This window comes from Trichechus manatus, unplaced genomic scaffold (assembly GCF_000243295.1).
Source record: "Trichechus manatus latirostris isolate Lorelei unplaced genomic scaffold, TriManLat1.0 scaffold00036, whole genome shotgun sequence".
Classification (NCBI taxonomy): Eukaryota; Metazoa; Chordata; class Mammalia; order Sirenia; family Trichechidae; genus Trichechus; species Trichechus manatus.
The window spans coordinates 12608740-12620901 of record NW_004443972.1 but is presented as its reverse complement, the minus strand read 5'-3'; the positions used below and the strand labels follow the sequence as shown (position 1 = coordinate 12620901).

Here is a 12162-nt window from a genome sequence, read left to right as displayed (position 1 = left end):
CAGAATAGACACAGAGATGTACATGGGGGAAGAAAGATGCTACGTGAGGATCCATCTACAAACAAAGGGACTCCAAGGATTGCTAGCAGACACCAGAAACTAGGAGAGCTTCACAGAGGGAATCAGAACCGCCAAGACCTTGATTTGGACCTTTAACCTCCAGAACTGTGAGAAAATAAATTCATATTCTTTAAAGGCATCCATTTGTGGTATTTCTGTTATGGCAGCCCTAGGTAACTAACAGCAAAAAAGGCCATGGTTCATGTATTAAGTCTGAATCTTGACATTCCCTAATTTTGACTTCCAGGCCAACATTGTTTGATATCAAGGCATAGATGGAGCTGTGTTACCAATTAATGGATAAAGAATGTACAGCTACAAAGTACCCTCACATATGAGTGAGCCACAAAAGTCCTGGAACTCCAAATATATTTAAATTAGATCAAATATTTGTGATTTGATTCACTTTCTGGTTGTGTAGTTATAGCAAGAAGATTCTTCAAAGAATGGGTTCATGAAAGCCCATGCATAGCTATAGAGCTGCACAACCTTGGGAAAGTGACATAACTTCTGAGCACCCTCACATGTTAATTTAAACCTATAACACCTGTTGCTTCCTTTCTAGCGCTCTTATGAGTTCATCTCATGTGTTTGTAAGCTCTTTGTAAATGGTAAAACTCTATACAATTGCAAGCAATTATTGTTATGCTCTTGAACCTCCTGTGGGTACTTGCTAGCTGATACTTTCCAACACTAATCCTTCTGTGTAAATTAACCCTTGAAATATCTATTGTTACCATCTACAAAAGTATAATTTTAGGGAGCAAAGTCACTTCTACACATGCTGTTGTGCTGATCATTACTCATGATTAGGCTGAATTCTGCTGCTTAAGATGTGACTCCAATGAGGCCTAGATGGCCCCTCATTCATGTTCCTTTCCCAAATATATTCCTGACAAACTTTATAGTAAAGAAAATTCCAAAATTGGAAATTCACTTTAGTGTCACTTATAATGGAATACTCTGCACACATTGGGTCACCAGGAGTTAGAATGGACTCAACAGCAACTAACAACAACAAATAATGGAATTACACTTTAATTTCTACCAGTCATATATACCTAGTTATAACTGAGTTCATTTAATTGTCTTAGAGGAAGGAAATGGTGCATGAGCTGATAACAGGGGTTAAGAACAAAGTCTCAGAGAAGTAAGTGTAGAAAGAGAACACAGTGGGTATGCTGATATCAGAACTTTTCCTCTGGGCAGTGTCTAATGATTAATGTTGCTTTCATTCTCTAGGTGCCCAAAATCACACAAAATTTTCTAGAATTAAATCTCTACATAAGAGCCAAAATACTTGAGTTGAGAAAAGAGAAGCAAAATGGTTCTTACCCAGCAGGTCTTGTGTCCTCAATGGCTCTGTCCACTGGGATCAAATCGCTAAGGTAGACATTGAAGTTTCCTTCTTTCCATCTTCTCTTTGCCTCTTTCTCCTTTCCATGAGGAACAACTACTGGGCGTCCAAACTGGCCTGGAGCTTTGGGGTCCCTTGGAGAAAGTGTCACATCGATTCTTAACACGTGGTGCATTCCATGGTCTTCTGATAAATGGGCTTTTATTTGACTTTGGTTCTGCTCTGCAGGCTTGGCCTTGCCCGTTAAATTGGTTTTTGCCAGCTCTAGGCCCTCAGCTAAGGATTGGTTGGTTTGAGACATTGGTGCTCTCTGTAGAGCAAGTGAGGAGAAAGAAGCCTCACTTCTATTCCTGGAAATATGTTTCTCTTGGCTTTCACTCATTGCTTTAGGAAACAGAGTTTTGGTTTTAGGATTGGTGACCTCTTTGGTGTCTGTCTTTAGCTCCTCTTCCTTGGTTATAATCACAACATGGCTTTCAGAGAAATTGAGTTTCTTCCCAAGAGCCAGTTTATCTCCATTATCCTTTGGGAGGCCTTCCACCTGTGTCTCATTAATAGATTGCTTCTTTAATCGATTGGAGTTGACAGTGAACTTGGAGAAGGGAAGACTCTTATTGACTTTGTGTTTATTTGCATTCGGTTCTTTGCTGTGAATCACAGTTTTATTTAAGACTAAATTTTCCCCAGATTTTGTCACTGGGGGGCTGGCAGGGAATGTCCTCTCATTTGCCACTGTCTGTGATTGCTGCTTTGGTCTGTCTTTATTAAAATTGACAGTCACATTCATGTCCCTTTCAACTGCTTGTTTTGATGTGTCACCGCTGAGAGTGTGACTTTTCAGGACCTCCTGGTTTGCACCGACAGGTCCTGTGTGTACAGATATTTTGACCAATGAAGTTCCTCTTTCTGCTCTGAATGGGATTTTCTGAGTCCCCTTAGCTGTTGTTTGCTTTGGTCTCACATGGTGAGAAGAGGTTTTGTGTTTGATATCTGTCCCCTCTGTCTTCTGCTTGGTAGGAGTTATTGGGAGGGTCTGCAGATGTGCAGGATGCCACAAAGGCACAGCCTTGCCCCTTTCCAGGGCATTCTGCTCTTTTCTTTCTTCCTGGGTTTGGTCCAAATCATCCTCAACTTTGTGCACACTCTCCTTAGTCTTTCTAAAGTTCTCTTTGCCCAACTTCCCCTTCCTATTCCCCCTCAGGGGGAGTTTTGTCTCTTTTACGCTGCTGTAAAAGATTTTCATTTGGTCTGGCTGAACTCTGAATCCTATCCGCTCCCTCCTGACGTCTTCCTTGAGGACACGAGTGTTGATCTCGCTGAATGAGAGGCGGAGAGCTGCCATATCAAAGAGCAGCCAGATGACAGAAGCTACAAATATAAATGCCAGGACTCGCCCACTTCCTCGGAAAAACTTTCGGATCTTGTTCATGGTACAAAAGCTTCCCTTGCAGCCTGCCGTCCCTTAGAGCCTGCTTACCTTGAGTGGAGAGGGAGCTGAAGAAGTAGTAGCAGCAGCAGCAGCAGCAGCAGCAGCAGCAGCAGCAGCAGCAGCAGCAGCAGCAGCAGCAGCAGCAGCAGCAGCAGCAGCGTTGCCAGAAAGCTCCCCCCTCCCCTGAACACAGCAGGAAACAGCAGTCCAAGGGGAAAGCTCAGCTCCTACCGCTTGTCAGTCTCTGCCTGCGTGGCATTTCACAGCACAGCATCTGTGCCTGCTCCGTTGGTCCCTGGGTAAACACTGGTAAACATGGGCCTTAGGTCACTCTGGGAGCAGCCAATTCCAGCCACAAGATAGTTCAACATATCACTCCTCTTGTCTCATTCAGCCCATGTCCACCTTCCTTCAAGTCCAAGAAAAGGTGGGGGGCGGCCAGGGCTGCTGCTTCTCTCCTCCCAGTTCTCAGTCTGCACGCTGTAACTCAACACCACTTCTCATAAGGAAAACATTTCAAGCCATTACCCAGAAAACTTCATTCAGCTCTCACCTTCCGTGTTATGTGAGAGCGTGTGTGTTTTAAGAGCAATTAAACAGAAAGAACTCTAGCTATCTGACTAGGAGGGCAGGTGTTCCTGGTTTGTAACCCCACCTAACCCACTCCTACTCATTAACCCTATTTTACCCAGATGCTCCGAACGACCTGCTTGAGCAATTAATCGCTGAACCTAATGTTTCAGCTTTATGAGGTAACAGCTTAAAGAAGGGGCCCAACATACCCTCCATACCAGTGGTGGACGTTTCCTCATTCAGAAGCCTTTCTTGAGGGGTGGGATGTTTCTAAGTCAATTTTTTTTTTTTTAACTAGCCCATCTACTTTTATTATTAGATTCAACAGATACAAACTTAATTTGTCAAATTGCTATAAAATTTTAAGTGTTTATTCTCGGTTTTGGTTATTGTCTCATCACAAGCCAGTAGCAAACATTTTGAGGACTGCACCAGGACTTGGGTCATACTTTACTGGCGCTGTAGAAGTGGCTCCCACACAGGCTGCACGTTACAAACATGGGGAAGAAGTCCCCTGATGTTCTGATTGCTGGGGATCAGGGGTGAGAGTTGGTCTTGTACTTTGTAAAAGCTTCCTATGCTTTTCTAATGTGCCGCCAAAGTTGAGAAACACTGGTCTAGAATAAAATACTTTACTAATTTTTTTTGGTTTTCATTGCCCATAATTTTTCTGAAATTCCTTCCCAGATGTATAGAGTAAACCTATGAAAATCTATACACTCCCAGAACAACTGAATCAAAATCTTCATTTTTAACATCCCTGGTTACAAAGGTTGTGGATAAAGTTGGAGACGCACTGCTTAGGATCAGTGTTCTCCTGAGGGACTCCAAGTGATTTGCAGACATTGATGCCACATATTGCTCTAGTGTTGGGAGGTGGTTAGTGTCCATGCTTTGAGGCAAACTTAGGCTCCCAAAGACTTGGGGGGTAGGGATAGGAGGAGAGACATTCGTTTTTCATTCTTATCTGTTGCCTTTTGTAACTCTTGGCCTTTGTGTGCTTTGCCCCAAAGGAGGGAATCCAGACGAATGCAGCTACAGCCATGTGTGTCTTGAATCCCTGGTTCTTCTTCCTGTTCAGTGCCTCCTCACCCGTTTTGGAGTATCAGTGTGGTGGCAGCAGTGGTAGCTCAGCCATGCATTCATCATTCTCTCCAAGCACTTCTGCTTCGATACATCCATCCATTCAATATTATACAATATGTTCCATGATGGAGTTACTGTGCTGGGAATATTGAGTAAAAGAATATATATAGTCTTTGCCCTTGAGGACCTTACAGTCTATTGGTAGACCCAGACAGGTAGGCAAATACATAGTATGCAATAAGTAATATGAGAGGATTATATCCTCGATTTTATGGGGACACAGCCTAGTTTGGACAGGCATGGATGTTCTTTGAAAAATCTAACAGACTCAAAGGATGAATAAGAACATAATTATCTATTCTCATATTGTGATGCAGGAAAGGAAGTGTTAGTTGGATGGTGAAAGGCAGATAAATTAGCAAAAGCATAGAGGTAAAGAGAGAATATGATAGCTTACGGGAAGTGCAAGTTTTTGAGAACCAAGATGATGGGAAATACAGTTTTGGTGTCAGCCTACATGTATGTACAGTATATGGATATATGCTCCGATCCTGTGCTAAGCTCTTTCCGCTGATTATCTCTCTCAATTTTCACAGCAATACTATGGGGAGGATACAATTTTAACTCCATTTTGTGGTTGAGGAAACAAAAGTTTAGAAAATGAAGCAACTTGTAGTGGTAACATAAACAAAAATTGGAGGAGTTGGATCTGGAATACATAGCTGTAAGACCCTACAGTTCATGTACTGAAATTTTTTTATTTTTTATTCCCCATAGGATATTTTATTTTCTATGGTCCTTTGACAGTTTTTATGGGACTTTTTAAGAAATGTCTTAACAGGATAAGTTTTTTAAAGTAATACAAACGTGTATCAAGTGCAAATGTTTACAGACCAACAATACTTGACAGTACTCAATAGTAACAGTGGAAACTAAACCTTTAGACTTAAAAAAAAAAAAAGCAAACACTCTTGGTCATAAAATTAAGTTTGACTCTATTTTCTGATTGCATGATACTGCTTCTTCAGCTGTATTTTTTTACACAGTAACTAATTTTATGTATTTTCTTGGAAACCAGAAAATAATTTTTGTCTTACAGGTTAATGTGAAGATTAGAGAAAATGATTAATTCTTGTTATAGAAAATGTACTCTATGAATGATAGCCACTGCCATTAATACTGTTGCTGATACTTTGCTGTGATAGGTGTGTGGGGTGCATGTAGGAGGTAATACACCAGCTGTTTCCAAGAATCAGATAAAAATACTGTTGACTAACATGATTCTGGCAATGGGACAAGTATATCTGAGTATTTTATTTTTTCTTGGTGTTTCAATTTCTTTATATTATAGATTCAATCAATTAATAATTGTTCATTGAGAACTGATGACGTGCCTCAAGCATGAAGTTGGTGATATTGTTTCTGTCCCTAATGACCTTACCACTCGACCGAGTAGAACAACATCAAACTGAAACATAGCACAACGATTTATGATCAATGTTCTGGAATAAAGTGAGAAATACTTTTTTTTTCAGTATCATAGATTAATGGTTTGTGGTAAAATATTTTTTAAACATAAAAATAGAATGGTTTGAAAATATTTTACTCTATGAGATCCAAGTCTTGTCGAACCACACTCCCACCCCAAATGGCAGCTGGAATTACTCAAACTCTTGTTAGAAAAGTCAACACTTGTTATATCCTTTCTATGCTTGACAGCTTTAAAACACTGCTTGAAATATATCCTGACTCTTACATATTCATTTGATCTAAGAACAATGATTTCTTTCTTTCTCCTGGTTTGAACTTACTAATCAAAACACAAATTACTTGAAACGAGAGAAAAATGTCAAGAAAATTAAAGGGGAGTTTTAGCTTATCTACCCCAGGTAAAGCCACTTGTTAACTCAGGCTTAGTCCTCACTTCTACCTGTTATAGAATTCAGAATGAGCCATGAAGAGTATATAAGAGAGAAAAAAACTTTGACCAAACCAAGTCCCCTAGAAAAGGGAGAGTGGATTGGGAGTTAGAGCTGGTCTAAAGCACTGACTTGGCCATTAATAGCCATATGACCACGGACATATCACACATGAAAGAGCCCTTCCCACACTCAGAACTGGAATCTGTGAGGATGATAGAAGTTGGTTTTAAGGAACACGACAGACTCAACATTATGAAACTTTAGGGACCCAGTACAAATTTCTGGTGGCCTACCAGCTATATATCGCTGATATTTTTCCTCTTTTTTTTCTGGATATGTCTGAGGTTTCACATCTTAGACCAGTTACGAAGTGTGAGGGGAAAACAAGAAACAGAAATTCTAGCTTTAATAGAAGTCAATGCACACATGATCTTTATATAGGTAAACAATGCTTTTTTAAAAATTTTAGCTGGATTAATTTCATTGTTACCAGTAGGAAATTAAACACATACATGAGTTGGTTATTTGAGGTACTCTAAAGGTGGAGATCCTGGCTTGTCATCCTAAATGGAGAAATGGAGGTAGCTGGTTAAATTTCCCAAGTATCTATACTTAGTTGGAGTGGATAAGAGTCTTAAAATCTAAAGTTATGGAATGATCCTTGGGAGGCTTTTGAAGGGGTTATTGCAATTCTCAATCTTACATGTGTTGCCAATAGTGAAAGCCATTTTAATTACTCTCAGACAACAGACAGTGTGCAACAGAAAAAGTTCCCTCAAAAGCTGTCCTGGAGGAATGGAAAACTTCCATAGGTGCTCCCTCTCTTTGCAGCATGGAAAAGGACCCTGAGGATCTTCCCCCACCAGGTTTTATATCCAGGGGTTGTATATTTCACTCTACAGAGTGCAATGCAAGTTTTCCCACCTGATTATCCAAAGAGGGTGTAGTCAGACATGGGGGTACTAGCCCAGAATTATTAGCCCAGAATTGGACTTCTTTAGCCCTGCTTCTTATTTAGACAAACCATTGGGATTCGGGGGGAGGTGACCTGGGTTGTTTGGAAGCCCAAAGATGCTAGCTAGGGGAAAGGAATAGGGAGTAATTACAGCCATTTGGGGCATCTGAAGGACCGCCTCCTCTGAGGCAGAGAGCTGTGACAGTATGGAGAATGGATGGGTAGTAGGCAAACTTCAAGCTGAGAGACCAATAGGAAGAATGCTACCTATTCCAGGATTCTTCTTTCAGTCTAACCACACATGGAATAAAATAAAAGCTTTTACTGCACGTCGTGTATTTGTGTATTTACCAGCTATTTTTCCAGATCTAGAGGTAGAACTGGAAGCAGGACCATTTCGTGCTAAAAGAGTGGGCCTTTGTTAAAGAGACAGACTCTCAGAATATGAATAAAGCACAAACAAATATAAATCCCTTCTCCTCTCTTTAAAAATCTAGGGTATGTTTAACTTTTAAGAAACTGCCAGAATGTTTTCCAGACTAGTTGTACCATTTCATATTCCCTCTAGCAGTGTATGAGAGTTCCAGTTGCTCTACATCCTCATCATCACTTGGCTTTTTAATTTTAATCATTTTAGTGTGGGTTTGTTGGTATCTACTTGTGGTTTGGAGCCCTGGTAGTGCAGTGGTTAAGAACTCAGCTGCTAACCAAAAGGTCTGGCGGCTCGAATTCACCATCCACTCCTTGGAAACCCCATGGGGCAGTTCTGCTCTGTCCCACGGGGTCGCTATAGGGTCGCTATGAGTCAGAATATACTTGACAGCAAAAGGTAACGAGATTATGCATTTAATTCCGTGTTTACTTGTTTAATGTATGGTCTCTTACCAAATTTTAGATTCCATGGAGGAATAAACTACTTTTATTTTATCCACTTCTATGTCCTAGGGCCTGCCACTCAATAAATATTTTTTCTACATTGTTGTAGGCATTGAGAATAAAGTAGTGATAATATCTGCGGAGGTTCTGCCCTCCTGTGCTTCACGTTCTAGAGGGGAAGATGTAAATAAATAACCAGATGAAATATTATAATTTCATGTGTTAGAAAGAAAAATAAAGGGGAAAAGGGGGTAGCAGGGGAGAAAATGGGGACTAAATCGTGTAGTTCTCTTTAGTAAAGAAGTAACATCTAAACAGAAACCTGAATCTGCTGAGAAGACATGAGAAAATCTTGAGAGAATCTAGGTGAAGAAAGCAGGAAGAGTGGAGACCCTGAGTTGGAAACCAGCCTAGTGTTTTGGGAAATGTTAAGAATGCAAGTATGCCTGGAGTAGAGACAGTGAGAAGGGGAGTAGAAAGAGACAAATTCGGAGAGGTAGGCAAGGGTCTGATATAGCAAATTTATTCCATATAAGATCGGACTTTTTGAAAGAGTGGGTTAACACTCATTACCTCATGTAGTCTGTGTTTTTAAATCAGCTTTGTGAAGTGGGTACTATTATCCCCATTTTACAGGCAAGGAAGCTGAGACATGGTGAGGTTAAATATATAACCTACCAGAAGTCACACGACAAGCAAAGTAGCAGCAGATTCAGGATATGAACCCAGGTAGTCTGGATCCACTACATCAGTGTTTCTCAACTTTTTCATTATCATGTACCCCTCCCCAGGAGAAAACTTAATTTAAAATTTTCCCTAATGAGAGGAATTAAATACTAAGAAATACTATTTTGTCAAGTATGGTTGAGTTTGGAGGGCCACAAACCATTGCAATATTTTAGAAATTTTGTCTCCCAAGAACCATTTTTTGCCTCCTGAAAGGTCACAGCTATTCAAGTCTCGATGAGCAGTTGCACTCTGAAACAATGAGGTTGCCATGAGTCAGAATAGACTTGATGGCAATGAATTTTTTTTTGGTTGGGGGGAGGCAATACTGCCACCACTGAGAATGCATGCAATACACTGTAATACCTTTCTTATAAATACAAAATTTTATAGTAAAATTTTCTTATAACTAAATGTTATTACTATGTGAATATTTTTACTTATAAATAAACAATATAAATAAATTTATATTCTCTTATAAACAAGCGGAATAAAAGGGGTGAGAGTAGCTTGATGAGACTGCCTTTTATTTCAGGATGGAGAACACCTGAATGTTTTGAAGGCTGAGGGACAGAGGTAGTAAGATCGAAGATCAAAAGTGGCTAAAAGTGAGGTCCCAGAGGAGATAGAGGAAATAGACTTAAGAGTGTAGGTGGATTATGGCATTCATTTTAGAAAAGACTGGGGCCACCTTTTAGTTTGAAATTGTACCTATTCCCAGGGCAAATAAGGGTGAATAGAGATGGAGGGAAGGGAGGTTCAGGGAGCTTGTGCCTGATGGCTTTCAGCTTTTTTCTTTTTTTTTTAAAGAGAAGTGCAAGGTGACTTTGTGGCACAGTGTTTAAGCCATTGGCTGCTAACTGAAAGATTGGCAGTTAGAACCAACCCAGCGGCTCCATTGTAGACAGACCTGAAATCTGCTCCTGTAAAGATTACAGCCAAGAAAACCCTATGGGGCAATTCTACTCTGTCACATGGGGTCACTATGAGTCGAAATTGACTGATCAGTTGCAGATAGTGAAGAGTTGGGGGTGGGTGGGTAGATGGCTTGAAGTTTGAGATAAGCTGTTAAGAGGAGAAAGAAACACTGCTAACTCCAGAGAGTAAGGACTGTCAGAGGGCTTTGAGAGTCCTGCTTACATTTAAACTGATACTTCTAATCCAGGGAAAACACAGAGTGACAACCGAACAAAGTAAAGTGTGGAGAGTCCCACAGCATTCCTGAGGCAGAGGGACAAAAGATGATGGAGAAGCAGATATGGAGTTATGATTTCTGATCAGCCTATGGGGGAAATAGTCAAGGAGCGCCTCTTGCAGGATTTGGAATTGCTGCATCTTGAAGCATTAGTAGAAATTCTACAGGCTACGATAGGAAGTAGGTATTAAGGTTGTTTAATTTGTTTTGTTTTAGTGGAAGGAGATGTTCTTCAATGACGTAGGCATGTTAGGGACTTTGCCCTTTGAAAATCTGTGTATTAGCAATGATAGAAAAAATACTTCCCCTGTCTCTTTTGGCAGAAACTGGTTTAATTTTCAGATGCTTTTTGACATCACTCACTTAAAAGTTGCAGTGACTCATCTGCAAGGCTTGATTTGGGAGAACAAAGACCTGGATGAGTCTCTGTAGGGCTTGGCCTGGGTAAAATTGTTTTGGAAAGTGAAATTAGCAGCTGGTGCCCAACCGTTGGCCCTAACCCCTGAGGAGCTCCCCCTGCCCAGTTCACTGCTGCCCTAGTGTCCTCTCGGGTGCCACACCAAGCCCAGAGGCACACCAGGAATGCCCTCGGAGTATCAGGTCGGCCAGACTTGATTCTTCTTTCTCTTCCTGTCTTCCTACAGTGGAACCATCCTGTTCTCCTTACGCCCTCCATTTAGACAAAGAGAACAGAAGGAAGAGAAGAGAAAAGGAGGAGGAGAAAAAGGAATATCGTGGGAGGGGTAGACAGAAGGCACTATAGAGGGCGTTTGAGGGCACTTTTCATGTGTTGTTAAGAAGTGGGATGAAATGAAAGCCTTTCAAAAAAGATCTGGGATGCTTCTGCATTTCTCTCCCCACTACCACCAACTCAATTCCTGCCCCCCTCCCCGAGAAAGATCAAAATAACTTTCTGTGGGATGAAATGATGACAATGATTTTGGATCCAATTACTTTTTCATAACCTGGGAACAACCCTTCCATTTGCGGCTTGCTAAAGTCTGAACTCTGAAACTCAGACTACAGTGAGAGAAATGAAAGAGACTTGAACTCAGAGCCCTTTGGGCATTTCCCTCAATATCAAAGATAGATTTTTTTCTCCTCTCTTAAATAGGAAAGGAAATGGGTAAGTGATAAACTGAGAATGCATAGAAACAATACCTAGTTTGAAATGAAACGAAGAAAGGTAAAGAAAAACGGGTTCAGATTAATGTCAGTCCTCCAGTAACCACAGGATCTGAACTGTGTTTACATTATCACATATTTTTAGAGTTATTCAGTTCTTCTGATGTGGAATGTCTGAGTGTTCTTATTACCCTTGAAAGCTGAGGATCGGGTACACAGGAGAGAGGAGTGTGCAAGCGACCACTCACAGCTGAGCTAACAAACAAATACAGCTCCAGAGCACCCACCTTGTTTCCAGAGGGAAGAGCCAAGCCTGGAAATAGGTGAACTCTCCCCCTGCACGGGGGCTGGACTGGAGCCAGGCAAAGAAAGAGCGCTCGGGAGTGAAGGAAAGATGAGCAGTGTGTATGTTTTACACTTGTGCAAATGTGTGTGTATGTATTTATATGTTGTTGTTGTTAGTTGCTGTTGAATCACTTTCAGCTTATGCTGACCAAAATGTCGCCCAGTCTTGTGCCACCTTTATGATTGTTGGTACATTTGAGTCCATCGTTTTAGCTACTGTGCCAATATATATTGATATATAAACACACAAACTCATGTTTTTGTTTGTGTGTACTGTACATGTTCATATTTATATATATACATATATACAGAGTCCGAAGAGCACACTCACATAAATACAAACCCGAAATGCTGAATCTGAACTCTTAAAAAAAAAAACCATCGTTGAGAAAGAAATAAAACAAGACTTTTGAGGACAAGGGCCATCTGACTAGGTGTACTGTGTTTCTGAGGGCATATTGTATGTTTTGCATTTGTTTATTTGGGGTAAGGGGACATTCACGGGCAACATAA

The 12162-nt window shown here is 40.7% G+C and overlaps 1 protein-coding gene across 1 annotated transcript in view; it reads right to left on the bottom strand.

The window, feature by feature from the left end:
* Positions 1 to 2846, bottom strand: part of GALNT5 (polypeptide N-acetylgalactosaminyltransferase 5) — a 48024-nt gene extending 45178 nt beyond the window's left edge. The window contains exon 1 of the mRNA XM_004375399.3: positions 1396 to 2846. Coding sequence (XP_004375456.1) covers positions 1396 to 2846 — 1451 coding nt within the window. The remainder of the gene's footprint in view (positions 1 to 1395) is intronic.
* Positions 2847 to 12162: the final 9316 nt, after the last annotated feature.